Source organism: Emys orbicularis, chromosome 25 (assembly GCF_028017835.1).
Source record: "Emys orbicularis isolate rEmyOrb1 chromosome 25, rEmyOrb1.hap1, whole genome shotgun sequence".
Taxonomy (NCBI): domain Eukaryota; kingdom Metazoa; phylum Chordata; order Testudines; family Emydidae; genus Emys; species Emys orbicularis.
In genome coordinates this window covers 15,682,479-15,700,368 of record NC_088707.1, presented here as the reverse complement: position 1 = coordinate 15,700,368, position 17,890 = coordinate 15,682,479, and the positions used below count along the sequence as shown (strand labels likewise).

The window sequence follows — 17,890 nt, the reverse complement described above, 5'->3', positions numbered from 1 at the left end:
GACAGACAGGCCGTGCCAGCCGCAAGGCCACAGCCTGAGCCATGGGGGCATTCGTCCCAGCACACAGGCGAGACTACAAACGCACCTCCCGGCCCCAGAGCCCCTGGAGGGCACGTCCGCCCCCCAGCGAGAGGGTAGCAGGGGCACGCAGGCTCTCGCCCGCCACAGCTCCAACACCAATGTCACTGGGGGCTTAAAATCAACCATCTCCCTTCTCCAGAGCCCTGCCTGCCGCCTCTGGGCTGCGTGGGGAGGGACATGGGCAGGCCAGGCGCTGGCTGAGGGCCACAGCAACCCAAGCTACCTGGCCCCACCTGCTGCCCCGCAGGGTAAAGCCGAAATGGACAGGTTCAGACACCCACAGGCCCCTCCTGCTCTCCCCAAGGGGCCCCAGGTCCCAGCACAAGGCCAGGGGGAGCAGGTAACATTTGGTGCTGCAGCGCCTCTCCGTGGTGAATCCTGGAGGCAGGTGGGGTCTCCCCCATTGTCCAGGCAGAGGGGCAGTGACTTGCCCCTAGGTCCCGTGCAGGGCAATGGTACAGCAAGGAATAGAACCCAGGTGTCCTGGCTCCCCATCACCTACTCTAACCACACCCTCCCACGCATAGGGGAGGGGCTGGTGGGTCACGGGCCTCACCTGGTGATCCCAGCAAGATCTGCACCAAGTCCTCATAGAGGATGAGGGTGGCGGGCCGCTCCGGGAGCAGATACAGGCTGACAGAGGCATACACTGCAGAGGGACCGGACAGACACAGGGTACATGAGCAGCAGGCGAGAGGCACGGGGCACAGCAGCTGCAACGCAGCGGGGCAGGGCAGTGGGGTGGAATGGGGCATGTGTTGCGGGGGGAGGGGAGCCTGGCACCCACCCATGGAGCGGGGAAGCTGGCTCAGAGCAGACACCTGGCAGGACATCGCTAATGACCCTGGCACCTGACACAGAGATGGATGGGCAGCTGGGGGGACAAGCAAGGGGAAGATAGGAGCCAGGAGCAATGTGCTGTTAGCTACTCTAGCCCCTCCCGGCAGGGGGCGCTGTGGGGAGCGGGGCAGGGTGCTGGCTGTGGGGGGAGCTCCCAGGTACCCCAGCCCCAAGCAACCGTGCGGCCAGGCTGGGAGCGGACACGTCCCGGGGCTGAGTTTGGGTCTCAGATCGCAGCCCAGCCCACATGGCTGCAGTCTGAGGGGCTGGGGTGGGACATAGGCTGGAGAGAGGGAAGCCCCTGTCAGAGTCACATCATGGGACAGGCACAGCCCAAAGTAAAAGCAGCCTCCCCGAAAAACAGGGGTGCCACAGCCAACCCCTCACAGTGCAGGGCAGAGGGAGCTGGGGGACAGGGGGCTCTCCTGGGGTGACCCCCCCAGTCACACTCCTCCAGCTCTTCCTAAAATAACCCAGGGGGCAGCAGCTGGGGGGGGGCAGTCTGTATAAATAGCCCAGCTCTGCTGGCAGCGCCGAGGGGTGGAGCAGGGAGGGCGTCAGACAGATGGTGCCAGCTACAACCCCAGGGGTAGCTGTGCCCAGGAATTACACTGCCCCAGCACCCAGTTCTGCCTGGGGGGATGCTACAGCCGCAGCCCCTCTGCCCCCCCCCCCCCCGGCGTGAGCTGGGGACCCAGCTGGGTGCAGGGGGGATCCTGCACTGGAAGGTGGAGCTGGCGGTTGGTACCCAGGGTGGGAGGGGTACGGGTAGCTGCTCTGGTTAGCTGAGTAACAGCTCGCTCACATGCACCCGCTGCCCCACACCCACTGTGCCCCTCCAGTACCCTGTCTCATACACACACCTGCCCCCCAGGTACCCCCCGCACTCCTCCCCCCCCCCACATACCTCCTCCCGGCTGCGCACATGTCCCCACCACCACATGCACTCCTGCCCCTGGCCATGCATCTCCCCACCCTCCCCATGCACACCCCGCCCCACTGCTCCCCCCCAAAGGCCGCAGACACCCCCCTGCCCATGGTCCCTCCCACGCGCACAAACGCAGAGCTGCAGCTGGGGGCACTGATGCCCATGTGAGGTCAGCCCACTGCCTGCAGTAAAGTCACCCCTATCGACCCCATCAGCGAGCGGCCCCACAACGCCAGCCTGTCTGCGCCTCATCAACATGCGGCCTGTGGGCAGCCGCTGCTTGGCACAGAGCCCAGGCTCTCCATTGGGTCCCAGACACCACCACAGGGACGGGGGGGCAGACAGGGGGGCACCCACCACCCGCCCCTGCAGCTCCTCCCCTCCCCCAGAGCCCCACACTAGGAGCAGGTCTCTGCCCCCTCAGCCCCATGCTCTCCCCAGTGGGTGTGTCTGCCCCTCTTACCCCCATCAGCCCCTCCCGGCTGCCGTATTATTAACCTGGTGCCAGCCCTGATCCCCCCCACAGTCCAATACACCCCATACAGCCCAGGGGCTGGGATGTGCCCACTGCCCCCCTCCTCCCTCTGTTGGCTGGGGGTGGGGAGAGCCAGCTAAGGGACTGTCCCCAAATCCCAGGCTATCTGCAAACTACCAGCCCACTGAGGGAGTGTCCCCGAGCTCCTCAATCCCTCACCCCAATGCCTGGTGCCCAGCAGCAGGCAGCACTCACATGGCAGCTTGTCGACCCGCCAGGGCACAGAGTTGGTGACGAAGCCGCGCTTGGCGGCGGTGACCAGGATCCAGGTGCCCAGACGGTAGCTGACGGGCAGCATCCCGACGCCCTCATGGTCTGTGGAGCCTGAGGCCAGTGACGTCTGGTTCCCATACACTTCCACAGCAGCCTGGGCCAGCGGGGAGAGGTCGCTGTTCTCATACACCTGGACTTTGATCAGCACCTCTGGGGAGGGGGAGAGGGGTTAGGGGGCCCAGGCCTCTGTCACAATACCCTCCCTGCCTAGAGCCAGCTGGGCCCCCAACCCCACCCAGCTCCAAGCACAGGCCAGAACCCCTCAAACCCCCGCTAGAGAGAAGCCAAAGGGTGGCCAGGCCTGGCGAACCCCCCTGTGCCAGCCCCACGAGCAGCACCTCCGCTGGGGCTGCCCCTGGGTGTGGACAGTACGTCCCTGCCAGCCCTCCCCAGGCAAGGGGTGTGAAGCAGCACTCAGCCCCTGGCCAGCTTCAGCTGCCTCCGTGGGCTCCTGCCCAGCCAAGAGGGGCCCAGCGGATCTCCAATAATCTCTACACACCAGACCCCAGATGGATCAGAAGGACCTGGGCCAAGGGCGGCGCGAGCTCCCAGGGTCCCCATGCGGCAGCAGACGCTCCAGGGAAACTCAGCACTTTCAGGGCCCCCCAGCAGCAAGAGCAGCTTTGGAGCCACAGGGAGGCTGGTGCCTCCAGCCCTGCCCACCTGGCTCTGGACCCCAGCCCTCAGGGTGGGCAGGGGGCCCCAGGAGCCACACCACCTGCACCTGGACCGGGGCTGCCGCCCTCAGCCTCGCGTGTGGAATCCCGTCTGCTGCAGGGTGCCTCTGAGCGGGATGGCATTGAGCCGGGGCGCCCACGGGGGTCACGCCGGACGGCTCGCCAGGCTGGGCTGCTAAGGAGCTGGACGCAAGGTGCCCTCTCGGGTTTGGCTCAGCCCATGGTACAGGTGCTGGGTCTGCATTTCAAATGGCCCTGGCTGCTGGGGGTCCCGATCCGTGCGGGCCTTTGCCCCCAGGGTCCATGTGGTTCCCGTGCAGTCAGGCTCTGAGCACAGATCGTTTGGGGCGGGGCGGGGTTTCGAAGGCACACGAATCAGTGCTAGCGAGAGGTGCCAGGCCGGCAGCTGTCCCGCTGGGGAGAACAGGAGAGGTCAGTGTCCATTCCCCACTGGCTTTTTTATTAGTGCCAATTGCCATGATGCTTTGCTATGGGCACTGCCCCCAGCGACTGCTTACGTAACCTGCCTCGTGTCCCCGGGACCACCCCAGTGCCTGCTGGGCTAGCTCTGTGCCCCATATGCCCCATGCACTGGGGAGTGGCTTTAAATTGAGACCTGAAAAGCCAAGGTCCCACCTGCTCTCCGTGACTCCCAGGGCACTGTGCCAAGTGCAGGATTTGCACCCCTTCCCCCCGTGCTGTGCCGTCCACCCCAGCGCGGGGGTGGGGGGGCTCTGTGGGGACTCTGGCGCTGGGTCTTCTGGTCCTGCCGATGCAGGACAGACCCAGGCCACTGGGACGGAGTGGGGGCAACACCAGGTGCTGAGATTCCCTCTCCAGACGGGCTCTGGGTTTGAGCGTGGCTGACCCCTTCCCAGCTACCGCGGCCAGAAGGGGCCCCAGAAACGCTCAGTGGAACAGCCAAGCCGAAGCTCTACCGTACACGCTGGGGAGCTACGTCAGGGCTGCGAGGCGTTGGCAGAGCTGGCCACACGGAAAGGGGGAGCTAGACCAGAACCCCCTCTGGCCCCACCAGGGGAGGGAGCCCCCTTCGCTAACACCACGGGTGCTGCTCTCTGGCCCCGCTCCCAAGCAGCCTTTCGGGGGCTGCCATCCTCTGCATGCACAGCCGCAACTCTAGAGCCGGCTTCCCAGCACAGCCCCCTCCGCCCCCGGTGATTTTCCGGCTGCAGCCCTCAGCCTCAGGCAGCCCGCCCAGGTTTCCGAGAGCCAGTTCCCATCACCCTGGCAACGACACCATTCACCCCCTGGCTAGGCTCTGCCCAAGTGGGGCACTCCCAGAACAGCGGGCGCTGGACTGATGGCACAGCGCTCAGCACGGCCCTTCCCCCATTAAGCAGGAAGCACCTTCCAGGGCCAGGCAGGCACCGCTGCCAGGGGTTGCCATGGCAGCCACAGGGTAGCGGCAGGCTCCTGTCTGGGGGGCCCTGGTTCCCCTCACCCGAGCTCCTGTGCCAGCGCCCTGCAGCAACGCGCCCGCCGAGTGTCCTCAGCCAGCCCCAGGTCTCCAGCGAGGGACAGACGCCCGCAACGTGAGGCCCTGGACTGCAAACCCCCAGGCTCGGCCCAGCCCCACACCCCAGGAGCTTGCACCCCCAGGGCTCAATGTAAATGAAGGGCCTGTTCCGCCCAGACCCACCACCTTCCCCGCAAGCTGCCCCCCCTGGGGTGGGAGGGAGTCAATCACTGGCACTGGGTGGGCGCAGGAGCCCCGAGGAGCCCCCCGCCCAGGAGCTGCCCCAGCCTGCAGCACTGTCCCAGCCCTAGCTCCTGGCAGGACCATGTCTGGAACGTTTCAAACCATCCCAGGAGGATGGCGCCTGCCACCCAGATGTCGTATTTCTGGATGACACTAAAACCAAACCAAAACCACAGCACGGTGAGGCTGGGGTGTGACCCCAGGAGCGTGGCACCCAGCCCCCTTGCCGTTAAATCCAACAGCGGGTGCGTTATTGAGAGATGCAAGACTGGCCACTCAGCAGTGCCCCGTTTCATTCGGCCCGTTGGCATCCCGGGGCCAGGAGTGGCCTAGTGGTTAGTGCAGGGAGCTGGGAGCCAGGCTTGCTGGCTTCTAAGTACAACATTCAGGGACAGGAGTGTGCTCTGGTGGTTAGATCAGCAGACTAGGAATCAGGACTCCTGGGTTCTACCCAGCTCTGTACTGGGTGACCTTGGGCAAGTCACGGCCCAGCTCTGCGCCTCCGTTTCTCCATTTGTCAAAGCAGAGTAATACTGGCCCACCCTGGGAGGGGCTTCAGCTGAAATAGCTAGTTTGCAAAGTGCTCTGCATTCCTCAAAGGGAAGTGGCTAGAGTCAGGACCCGGGGCGTCCCTTGGTCGCCCCCCATCCCCACCCCCAAGGAAATTACCAGAACATACAGGAGGGGCTCTCCACCTGTTCACACTAACCAGCACCTGGGAGGCTAATGAGACCCCATCTCAGGATCAGAGCCTGGCACCTTGGCACCCATCCCAGTCTGCGATCGACAAGCCCCCAGCCTCCACTCACCCCCCCGAGCACAGCATCGATCGACGCCCGCCTCTCCCAGCCTCGGGGGCCTGGACGTGAGGACATTCACACCTCCCTCGCCTGGGCTCAGAGCTGTCTCGGTTATGGGGTCCAAATGCCAATCGATTCCCAGTGCTGTTCTATTAATACACATGCCTGGAACACACAGGGCACCCGGCCCCCCCCCTTAACACAACCAGCGCTGGCTCGTGCTGCAGGGCCCTCCACCAAGGCCATGGCAGAGCCCCTCAGACTCAGAGTGGGAGGAATCAGCCCACACCAAGTCTCACCCCACCCCATGGCTGGACGCCGGCACTGACACATTCAGACAGCAAAACGTACCCCTAATTTCAGCAGTGCCTGTCACCAGCCACGCCCCACGCACTGAGGGTGGGGGATTCTCGCCCTCGGGCCAAGATGTTCTTCTGCGCAATGTGCTCTGGGGGTTCTTTTGGGGGGAGCTCACACTGGACAATCTCCGAACCATGCTTCTGCGACCCCCCATATGATTCTGTGGCATAGGGTCAGCCAGCCCCAGTATTTCTGGGATCAGCCCATTTTAACTGGGTGACACTGTGGCCCCCACATGTTGCACCCGAGGAGGTTTCACCCCAATGCACCAAGGGGGGGTCTGGAAGTCAGGACTCCTGGGTTCTCTCCCAGCTCTGGAAGGGCATGGAGTCTAGTGGGTTAGAGCCAGGGAGCGGCTGAGAGTCAGGACTCCTGGGTTCTCTCCCCAGCTCTGGGAGGGGCGGGGTCTAGTGGGTTAGAGCCGGAGGCTGGGAGTGGGGACCCCGAGTTGTATTCCTGGCTCTAGGAAAGGGTGGCGTCTAGCAGTCAGAGCTAGGGGCTGACAGCACCACGATGCCCAACACTGCAGAGGCGTCTGTAACCAACCCCAGGCCAGTCTGTGGACCAGCTGCGAGCCCTGCTTGCCTGGGAAAGCCCCTGGCCTCCAGCCGAACTTGCTGCAAAGCCAAGTTCGCTCGGCAGCTCAGCATCCCGCCCGGGGACCTCCAGCTCCAAAGGCCAGAGCCCAGCTGGGTGCAGCCCAGGGAAAGGGCTCAGCTCCACTTGGGAACAACAGGAACCTAGACCCAGTAGTGGGGGGGCTCAAGGGGCCATTCTGACCTGCTGGGCTGGCACCGCTGATGCCGTATGCACAGCCCAGATCCAGGGGCCCGGCTCAGCCCGCACCTGGTGGAGCCTCTGCCGCCCTGGGCGCGTGATCCAACCGGGGAGGGGGGCAGGGGAAGAGTCCCTTGAGGGGCAGCAGAACCCAGCCCCCCACGCCAGGCAGCCTGCGGTGTCTGGGCCCAGATGTTCCCCAGATGGCTAGGCCATTCCACACCAGGAATTCTAAGCAGCTGGTGCTAGTGACACATCCCGTCAGCCGGGGCCTGGGGCAGCCGCGCCCGAGGGGGCGCCGGGGCTCCCCCACCCCCATGCATACCAGGAACAGCCGGACACATTGCAAAGGCGAGGTGGGCTGGGGGCCGGTGGCTGGAACGTCCTGCAGCCGCATACCACACACAGGCCCCGTGGCAGCTGTCAATTGCCCAGGCAGTGGTGTCAGGAGCGGGTCACTCACCGAGGGGAGGGGGATCTCTCCTGAGCATGGGGACAGCAGAGCCAGAGCTACCAGCCCCAGGGCTGCGCCCGGCATAACCCACCAGGCAGGGCATCAATCCCACTTGTCAGTTACAGCCACAGCCTGTGGCCGCTCCGCCGGCCCCCCTGAACCGCCCCCCTCAGCACAGGCTCATCGCGCTGCTGGGTTCCCGAAGGACCAAGCCCATTCCCCGTTGCCAGCGGCCCCAGCCCCACTCCTGCTGGGATGAGCCCGCACCCTGGGGGGGCAGGGGTTGGCGATTGTCCCCCCCACACACACACACACACTTCATCACTCCCCTGGCGCTTCCTCCCCTGCACCGTCTGGCCCCTCCTGAAGGGTGAAACAGGCAAAGCCCAGGGACCGCCTCCCGAAATGGCCCTTTGCGGGTGCCCCCCCACAGATCTGAGCCCTGCTCCAGCTCTCACTAGCCCCACCGCACGATGGGGAAACTGAGGTTCAGGGAGGGGGCGTGGCAAAGGCAGGGCGAACCCAGGAATTGTGCCTCCCTCTCCTGCACTGAGCCACTAGTGCACCCCATCGCCCTGGCTCCCCATGCCCCCTGCTCTCACAACTGGACCCCACTGCCCTCCTGCCAGACTAGGGTCCGGTAAATCCAGCCATGTGTCTGGGTAGAGCCCTTGGGGGTGGCCTGTACCCCAACACTGCAGCCCCAGACTGCACCACCCACCAGCCTGCCTGGAGCCCGGGCTCACGCCTGCTTTGCAGAGCGAGGCAGTGCCAGTCCCTGGGGGTCCTGCCCCCGACCCCAGTGCTGCGCCCCCAGAGCACCACCGCCCTAAGGCCAAGCTGCACTGCAGCCCCTCTCCCCACGCCAAGTCTCCCCCATCCCCCTCCACGCCCCCGAGGCTCCCCCAGAGCTGCCCAGCCCCTTCCGCACTGAGCACGATACTGATCCCCAGGGACGCAGCAGCCTCTGACCATCCCCCACGGGGCTGCCCCAAGGAACAGGCTGGGCAAAAACCCAACAGCTTCAAACAACGGCAGCTAAGAACAGCTTTATGCTGCGGCCAGACTGGGGCCCAGGCGCTGCACAGACCCCGCGAGAGAGCGCAGAAGAGCCCCAGCAAACAGACAAGGCAAAACCAAGGTGGGAGAAGGAAGCATCAGCTGTACAGACGCTCCCCGGGTTACACAAACCCGACTTACACAAATCCGCACTTATGGAAAAAGTTCCGTAAGCTTTTTTTAAGGGGGGGGTGAGGGTGGGGGGAGGGTGTAATTGTCGGGTGCACGTTCCCAACTTACACAAAATTCGACTCACGCAAGGCGTTCCAAAACGGCATGCTTGCGTAAGTTGGGGAGCATCCGTACTAGGAAAACTGAGGCACAGGAAGATTAAGGCCAGAATTTTCACGAGTTCAGCACCCAAAATGCGCCCCAGGCACTGAGCCTTTGAAAATCCGGCCCTACGGGACATGGTGCCAGCAAGCAGGACATAGATCCGACCTCCTGAGTCCAGCCCAGTGCCTTCCCACACCCCTTCTTATCCTTCCCCCCCCAGCGGGTCCCCACAGATCCACACACCCCAGCGTAAGGAGCTGTCGGCCCCTAACAGTAACACAGCAGAGTCACAAGCTGCATGGCTATCTGTAGGGCCAGACTGAGCCCTGGCGGAGGGGGACCCACTCCCTGGGATTCCCCATGTGCTTTGCTGACTGAGTGGAAGCCCTACAGCAAAGGAGGGGCCAATGGCCCATTTGGAAGGTGACCTGGGCATTTGCAGGGTCCCCCAGTTCCAGTTACCCCAGCCCAAAGGCAGACCCAACGAGCTGAGGCCGAAGGAGGAGATTGCAGCTGGATGAACTGCTGTGCACCAGGCAGTGGCTGGGCTCCACCCCAGAGATGCTGCATTTCAGCACATGCATGGGGACCAGGGCAGACAGAGCACCCAGAGCATCTCCCCAGAAGGAAGCCACTCTCAGGGGAGCATCCAGGCACTGCCAGCCCCGCTCCACGCAGCGTCTCCACCCCCAGATCTCAGAACATGGCACCTCAGCGGAGAAGAATCATTTCACAGGGTAGGAAACCGAGGCACAGAGGGGTGGGGACCCATCCGAGGTCATCCAGTGTGCTGGTGGAAGGGTCAGGAACGGGCCCCAGGAGCACTGATGACCAGCCCCGTGTTCAATCTACCTGGTCACAAATGGCCGGGTTCACAGAGCATCACTGAAATGCAGCCACCTCTGGTGCAGAGCGCGGCTGCTGACAGACACGCAGCCCAGCGCATACCAGCCACATGCTGCCAAGGGCTGGGCAAACACCTCTGGACCCAGCAGAACAACGTGGGTTTGAAATTCAGGCTGGAACGTGAGCTGCTGAGCGGAGGGCAGACCCCCCCAAACACAGGCAGTACAGTCACCCCACAGTCCCCCCCCAACCTCCTCTCACTAGGGCCAAAGGGACCCACTCCCTTGGCATGGGGAGTCCAAGCAGCCTTCACCCTCCCGCCTGGAGAGCTTACAGCCGCTGCCACCCCTGCCAGTTCCCTCCCCATGTGAGGCAGGGGGCACCTTCCTTTTCCAGCGTGCCCCCTGCCCCAGCTGCCCAGGGTGTTGCCATGATCTGGGAGGAAAGCAGGCAGGGACAGACAGCTGGGCCAGGCCCCCATGGCCTGGGGGGCGGGGCAGCAACCCCAGTCACCCAGAGCACCAGGGGTGCCTCCGTCAGGCCGAACTGTGGACTGAATGGGGTTAGGAGCAGCCCCGCGCCCTGGAGCCAGCTCTTCTGTGCCACGCAGGGCCCCGGGAGGCAGAGTGCCCAGCTCCCAAAGGGCGAACCGCTGGGTCTGTGGCTCCAGCATGTCTGGCAGCCCCAGCCCAGAGATTGCACCCAGCAAACAGCAGCCAGCTCAGGGGAGGGGCACACGGGTTGCACGGCACCTGGGTCCCCCACAACTCAGCACTGAAGGGAATCCCTGGGGGCATCGATAAACTGGAACATCCGTGCTGGGGGCCACCCGGCCCCACGTGCCCAGCAGGGAAAAGTGCAGACCCCAGCCTAGGCAAAGAGGGCTGTGGGCAGGGCAAGGCGCCCTCACCTCTGCAGCTGGGCCTGGAGAAATCAGGGGCTCCTCCCCCACCACTGGTGAGCTGGGCTGGGTGGAGTGAAAAAGCAGGGTGTGGCAGCAGAACAGGGAGGACAGGCATCAGCCGAACTGGCCACGGGGCCCAGGGCTCAGATAGCAGGGGGCTGCGGGTCGGGAGTGAGGGGCACCGGCAGGGCTGGGGGGAGCCGAGGGCTGGGATAGCAGGGGGCTGCGGGTCGGGAGTGAGGGGCACCGGCAGAGGTGGGGGGAGCCGAGGGCTGGGATAGCAGGGGGCTGCGGGTCGGGAGTGAGGGGCACCGGCAGGGCTGGGGGGAGCCGAGGGCTGGGATAGCAGGGGGCTGCGTGCTGGGAGTGAGGGGCACCGGCAGGGCTGGGGGGAGCCGAGGGCTGGGATAGCAGGGGGCTGCGGGTCGGGAGTGAGGGGCACCGGCAGGGCTGGGGGGAGCCAAGGGCTGGGATAGCAGGGGGCTGCGGGTCGGGAGTGAGGGGCACCGGCAGAGCTGGGGGGAGCCGAGGGCTGGGATAGCAGGGGGCTGCGGGTCGGGAGTGAGGGGCACCGGCAGAGCTGGGGGGAGCCGAGGGCTGGGATAGCAGGGGCTGCGGGTCGGGAGTGAGGGGCACCGGCAGGGCTGGGGGGAGCCGAGGGCTGGGACAGCAGGGGGCTGCGGGTCGGGAGTGAGGGGCACCGGCAGGGCTGGGGGGAGCCGAGGGCTGGGATAGCAGGGGCTGTGGGTCGGGAGTGAGGGGCACCGGCAGGGCTGGGGGGAGCCGAGGGCTGGGATAGCAGGGGCTGTGGGTCGGGAGTGAGGGGCACCGGCAGAGCTGGGGGGAGCCCAGGGCTGGGATAGCAGGGGGCTGCGGGTCGGGAGTGAGGGGCACCGGCAGGGCTGGGGGGAGCCGAGGGCTGGGATAGCAGGGGCTGTGGGTCGGGAGTGAGGGGCACCGGCAGGGCTGGGGGGAGCCGAGGGCTGGGATAGCAGGGGCTGTGGGTCGGGAGTGAGGGGCACCGGCAGAGCTGGGGGGAGCCCAGGGCTGGGATAGCAGGGGGCTGCGGGTCGGGAGTGAGGGGCACTGGCAGAGCTGGGGGAAGCTCAGGGCTGGGATAGCAGGGGGCTGTGGGTCGGGAGTGAGGGGCACCGGCAGGGCTGGGGGGAGCCGAGGGCTGGGATAGCAGGGGCTGTGGGTCGGGAGTGAGGGGCACCGGCAGAGGTGGGGGGAGCCGAGGGCTGGGATAGCAGGGGCTGTGGGTCGGGAGTGAGGGGCACCGGCAGAGCTGGGGGGAGCCGAGGGCTGGGATAGCAGGGCCTGTGGGTCGGGAGTGAGGGGCACCGGCAGGGCTGGGGGGAGCCCAGGGCTGGGATAGCAGGGGCTGTGGGTCGGGAGTGAGGGGCACCGGCAGAGCTGGGGGGAGCCGAGGGCTGGGATAGCAGGGGCTGGGGGTCGGGAGTGAGGGGCACCGGCAGGGCTGGGGGGAGCCCAGGGCTGGGATAGCAGGGGCTGCGGGTCGGGAGTGAGGGGCACCGGCAGAGCTGGGGGGAGCCGAGGGCTGGGATAGCAGGGGCTGTGGGTCGGGAGTGAGGGGCACCGGCAGAGCTGGGGGGAGCCCAGGGCTGGGATAGCAGGGGCTGCGGGTCGGGAGTGAGGGGCACCGGCAGAGCTGGGGGGAGCCCAGGGCTGGGATAGCAGGGGCTGCGGGTCGGGAGTGAGGGGCACCGGCAGGGCTGGGGGGAGCCGAGGGCTGGGATAGCAGGCGCTGTGGGTCGGGAGTGAGGGGCACCGGCAGAGCTGGGGGGAGCCCAGGGCTGGGATAGCAGGGGCTGCGGGTCGGGAGTGAGGGGCACCGGCAGAGCTGGGGGGAGCCGAGGGCTGGGATAGCAGGGGCTGTGGGTCGGGAGTGAGGGGCACCGGCAGAGCTGGGGGGAGCCGAGGGCTGGGATAGCAGGGGCTGTGGGTCGGGAGTGAGGGGCACCGGCAGAGCTGGGGGGAGCCGAGGGCTGGGATAGCAGGGGCTGTGGGTCGGGAGTGAGGGGCACCGGCAGAGCTGGGGGGAGCCGAGGGCTGGGATAGCAGGGGGCTGCGGGTCGGGAGTGAGGGGCACCGGCAGAGCTGGGGGGAGCCGAGGGCTGGGATAGCAGGGGCTGTGGGTCGGGAGTGAGGGGCACCGGCAGAGCTGGGGGGAGCCGAGGGCTGGGATAGCAGGGGCTGTGGGTCGGGAGTGAGGGGCACCGGCAGGGCTGGGGGGAGCCGAGGGCTGGGATAGCAGGGGCTGTGGGTCGGGAGTGAGGGGCACCGGCAGGGCTGGGGGGAGCCGAGGGCTGGGATAGCAGGGGCTGTGGGTCGGGAGTGAGGGGCACCGGCAGGGCTGGGGGGAGCCGAGGGCTGGGATAGCAGGGGCTGTGGGTCGGGAGTGAGGGGCACCGGCAGGGCTGGGGGGAGCCGAGGGCTGGGCCAGCAGGGGGCTGCGGGTCGGGAGTGAGGGGCACCATCAGTGCGGTGGGGCGGAAGCTCCCATGACCCCTGCCTGGCTCCAGCAGGCGCTAGTGGCTCCTCAGCTGGCAGGGGCCCCTCCCAGCCTGTGCTGGGTTTGGTTTGGGGGCCAGAGTGAGTCCCTGAGGGCCAGGGATTGTCTCTGGGACGGGCACCTGTCACTGCAGCAGGGTGGCACTGCCCCGGGCAGCCCTCAAGTCAGGGCTGGGGGGGCTCCATGCCCCCCCCAGGGAATGTAACCCTGTCTGGCACGCAGCCTTAGGGGCATTTCCTGCTGCTCTGGCCCCCCCAATGGGATGAGTTGGCCCAGGGCAGAACCGGGGGAGAGGCACCGTGAGGGGCTCTATTGAGAGACCAGATGTGGCCCCCGCACAATGGCCACAGCCCCTGCCACCCTACGTGGGGCTGGGCCCCAGCTTCTCTGCCCCCTTTCACAGCAACTGCTGCAGCCTCCGCAGGAGGAGGGTGGGCAGAGGAGCCGGCGCCATGGCAACCGAGGGAGATTTGCCCCACCCCCGTCCGCTCCGAGTGCAGATCCCCCCACCCCCACACTGCATGACCCCCACAGATCCTGGGGACCAGCAGGGCCTGGATTCAAACAGCCCCCCCCCCCCCGCAAACAGGCTGGGCCTGGAGGAGGGGAGGGCAGAGAAGGGGGAGGTGGGTACCCGGGGGGGAGTGAAGAGGGGAGAGAAGGGGGAGGTGGGTACCCGGGGGGAGGGGAGAGGGCAGAGAAGGGGGAGGAGGGTACCCGGGGAGGGGAAGAGGCAGAGAAGCGGGAGGTGGGTACCCGGGGGGAGGGGAAGAGGGCAGAGAACGGGGAGGTGGGTACCCGGGGGGGGGAAGAGGGCAGAGAAGGGGGAGGTGGGTACCCGGGGGGGGAGAGGGCAGAGATGGGTACCCGGGGGGGAGTGAAGAGGGGAGAGAAGGGGGAGGTGGGTACCCGGGGGGAGGGGAGAGGGCAGAGAAGGGGGAGGAGGGTACCCGGGGAGGGGAAGAGGCAGAGAAGGGGGAGGTGGGTACCCGGGGGGAGGGGAAGAGGGCAGAGAACGGGGAGGTGGGTACCTGGGCGGGAGAAGACTGATAGGGGAAGGACAAGAGAGGAGCTCTGCATTCCCGCCCATCCGTGTCTCTCCTGCCCCTTCACAGGCCTGTGTCACCCCCAAATACAGCAGCTTCCCCCGCCTGCCACGTGGCCCTTCCCTTGCTGCAGCCCCCCCTTACTGCCCTCCAGGGCCAAGCCCCGTCGCCAGCGTCCCGGGTGCTACCAGCCCTAACCTGGCAGCAGAGGGGCTGAGTGCACCGGGGGGCAGACGCAGGCTGTCGGTGTGGGCCAGAGGGAGTGGTGGGTCTCCCCTTCCACCAGCCAGGGGGATTTAATTCTCCCCCTGGATTCATACCCACAGCTCAGCCTGGGCCCCAGCCCAACCAAACTCAGTGTCAGAACAAAGGGACCCAGGCATCCGGGCAAGACCCTCCTCCCAGACGCCTGCAGAAGACCAGGCCAGGCCTGGGATGCCAAGGCCCATCCCCAAAGTGGGCACTAGCCCCACCCCACCCCCATAGGTGCATTTCCAGCCCAGAGATGCCAAGCACAGAATCCACCCGCTGCCCGGCCCAGCGCCCCCCACAGGAGGAGCACAAAGCGCTTGGCAAACCCTCAGCTCCACATCAGCCCCCAGAGCCGGAGGGGAGCTATTGACAGACGGGGAAAATGAGGCGCAAGGAGTGTCTCACCCCAGAGCGAAGCCTGGAACCCAGGAGTCCTGACTCCCAACTGCTCAACGGAGCCCCTCCCCTGCAAAGCCAGCACAGGAACCCAGGATCCCCTGCTCCAGCCCAGGGCACCCACTAGCACTGCCCCGGCCACATGCTCAGCAGGGCTGGTCCCAGGCAGGCCTGCTCTGGCCTGCCTCCCTGCCTCTGTCCAGCACATTGAGCCGAGCCAGCGGCGGGGCCCCGGCCTCCATCCCCGCCCTGCCAGGTCACAGCCTCTCTCCCCCAGCCCTGCTGCCAAGGGCACCCGACTCCCAGTGCTCGCAGGACCAGGCCCGGCTCTTACCCAGGCCCTGGGCCAGGCCCATTCTGGGCTAGTTCTGCAGGAGAACCCCAACCTCAGCTCCACTCCCGAGGGCACGGGGGCTCCTTTGAGCCCCAGCAGGAGGGGAAGTAGGCAGGGATGGTGCTGGTCATGGGGGGGGGGTACAGGGGAGCCTGTCCACCATCCCCTGCTCGGGCCAAACGGGGCAGGACATCCCGGGGATGGCTGAGAGGAAGGGGATGAGACAGCTGCGGGGAGCCTCAAGACAGTGGACGCCGAAATACAGATGGGGAAACTAGGAGCAGGGAAGGCTCAAACCTCAGCCCTACCCCCCCCCCCCCACACACACACACACAAACTAGGGAGACCCCATGTCAGCTGGAGATGCAGCTCCCCACAGAACCCCCTGCTGGGCTCACCCCCCCCCATGCTGGCACTGCCTCTCACCCCCCTGGCCCCTCCCAGCACCCCAGACACTGGCTCTCCCGCCCTGCTCAGCGAGTCCTTGGAGGCCCTGGTGCCCCTGATAAGTTCCTCGCAGGCAGAAATATGCCACCCTGCCCAGCGTCCTCCCCCGCAGCAATGCCACAGGGTGCTAGGGCTGTGGGGAGCTGTGCCCGCGGGCGCTGTGGGGAGGGAATAGGGCATTCCTAGCCCAGCCAATGCGTCTCCGCTGGGGGGGCGAGCGTGTGACCACCACTCTCTCCTCCTCCAGAGGCCTAATGTGCTGGTGAGCGGAGCCTCGTGGCTGGCGGGGGCATGGAAGTGGGGGTGCGGGGCAGAAGTGCAGGCACCCTCGCCCTACAGATGCTCCACCCGGTTCAGCAGGGGCATTTCCAAGTTGGGTGGGGGCCTCCATCCTCCGGCACCAGGCAACAGCCCTGCAGGGTCAGCATGTGCCGTGATCTGGGCTGGCGACCCCTCTGCCAATCACATGGGGCCCCTCCCCTCCCCGCAGCATCAGGACCGACTCCCTAAAGCCCAACCCCACTTCAGGGGCAGGGGGTCGCGTCCCCAGTGGGGCTCTGGACCCCGGCCCTGCTCAGCTCTGCCAGGCCTGACCCTGCCTTTGCTGCCCCATCACCAAGGCCTCCAGGCTTCCGCTGCCAGGGCACAGCGCACCCCGAGCCATCCCCACCAGCAGCCCCTCCTCGCTGGCGCAGCTCTACCAGCCGGGACACGCGCCGAGCGGGAGCCCAAACCTCTGTGGCACAGGACAGATGGCGGGTGATGATCCTGCCCCCAGGCTGCAAGTGGGGAAGAAGCCAATTCCCCAGCTTGAGCCCCCCAGTCCCAGCCTCTTCCCCAGCCCACCACCATCTTTGTTCCAGCCATAGCCACTTGTGTCCTCCTGGAGAAGGATCCTGGGGATTTAATGGAGCTGCTGCTAGGAAACCGGCTCTAAGCTCCCCCGGACTTGGCAGCACCTGGTTCCCGAGCCAGTCCGCACATGGCCCTTCAAAAGCCAGCTCCAACCTCACTGGGCTGTACCATGTAGGGTCGCCTGGGGATGGACAGAGACAGATGGATGGACAGAGGGGTGTGCAGGGGGACAGACAGACGGAGTGTACGGGGACAGCTGGATAGACAGAAGGGGCGAACGGGGATGGACGGATAGAAGGGTGCATAGGGGGACAGACAGTCGGACAGGGGGGCATGTGTGGGGACAGACGGACAGGCAGATATTCGATAAAGATCGGATCAATCAGCAGTGATCAGGACAATTGGGATCATTTTCTCCCCCCCCCCCGCAAAGCAGCTGCCTTGTGGCCAAAGCCCCGCCGTGTACACGGGGTGTAAGGGCCCCAGCAGCCGGGGGGGGCGGAGCCGGGGACCCAATCTGGCACCAAGGCGCTGTCTCCGGCAGACAATGGTGCCATAAAAATAGCGCCGCAAAGGGAGAGAAAAACAAGGGTGGGGGGAGGGGTCCGCCCCGATTCCCCCCCCCCCCGCCCCGTGCATACCGGATCCACGGGCTCCCCGAGCCCCAGCCCCCCACGAACGGTCCCTGCCCCAATGCGGGCACCCCGGGGCCAGAATCCGGGCAGCAAATCTGCAAACCCCGCCCCGCGAGGGAAAAGGGGGTTAACCCCCCGGGGGGAGGCTGGAGCGGCGGGGGGAGGGCTGCGGGGTGACGGGGAGGCCCGGGATGGGGGGATGCTTCCAAATCGGCCAGACGTGTCAACCCGGACCTGATTCCAACCTGAGACCCCTCCAGCCCCCGCGGCCTCCCCGCAGAGACCCCCATAGCCTTCCCGCAGCCCCCCGCAGGGAACCCCCAGCTCCCGCAGCCCCCACGCAGGGACCCCCGCAGCCCCCCTGCAGGGACAATGTGCACCGTGGGGGGCTGAGAGCCACTGACCCAAACTGCAAACCCCGCCTGTGATGGAAACCTGCTCCAGCCTCCAGTTCCAGCACCGAGCGCTGCAGGGACCCCCCGCCCCGGCCGCTCACCCTGCGGGCTGGGCGGCTCCCCCGGAGACTTGCCCGGCGCGGGCCAGATGTTGCCCGCGAGCAGCAGCAGCAGCAGCGGGAGGCAGCGGCCGCGGCGCCGGGGCGGCATCGTGGGAGCCGGAGCCCGCAGCATCCGCCCGGCGGGCGCTACCCGCCCATGGGCCCGGCCCCGCGCAGAGAAACGGCCCCGGCCGCCGCCGCCGCCGCCCGGCTCCTGGTGGGTGGGACCCGGATCCGCTCCGGCGCGATTGTTCCAGCACCGCGCCGCCCCCTCCCCTGCCCGGCGGGGCCAGCCCGAGCGGCCAGGCTCCCTCTGCCGGGGCTCCGCGGCACAGCCGCTCCGCCAGCCCCCTCCCCAGCTCC

General features: G+C 66.8%; 1 protein-coding gene across 1 annotated transcript in view; it reads right to left on the bottom strand.

Annotated features, from left to right (window-relative positions):
• The window catches only part of FAM171A2 (family with sequence similarity 171 member A2), a 28,928-nt gene extending 11,268 nt beyond the window's left edge, over positions 1–17,660 (bottom strand). Inside the window, exons 1-3 of the mRNA XM_065422736.1 lie at positions 17,528–17,660; positions 2,580–2,807; positions 638–730 (exon numbers count right to left, since the gene is read on the bottom strand). Of these exons, the coding sequence (XP_065278808.1) occupies positions 638–730; positions 2,580–2,807; positions 17,528–17,660 (454 nt within the window). The remainder of the gene's footprint in view (positions 1–637; positions 731–2,579; positions 2,808–17,527) is intronic.
• Positions 17,661–17,890: the final 230 nt, after the last annotated feature.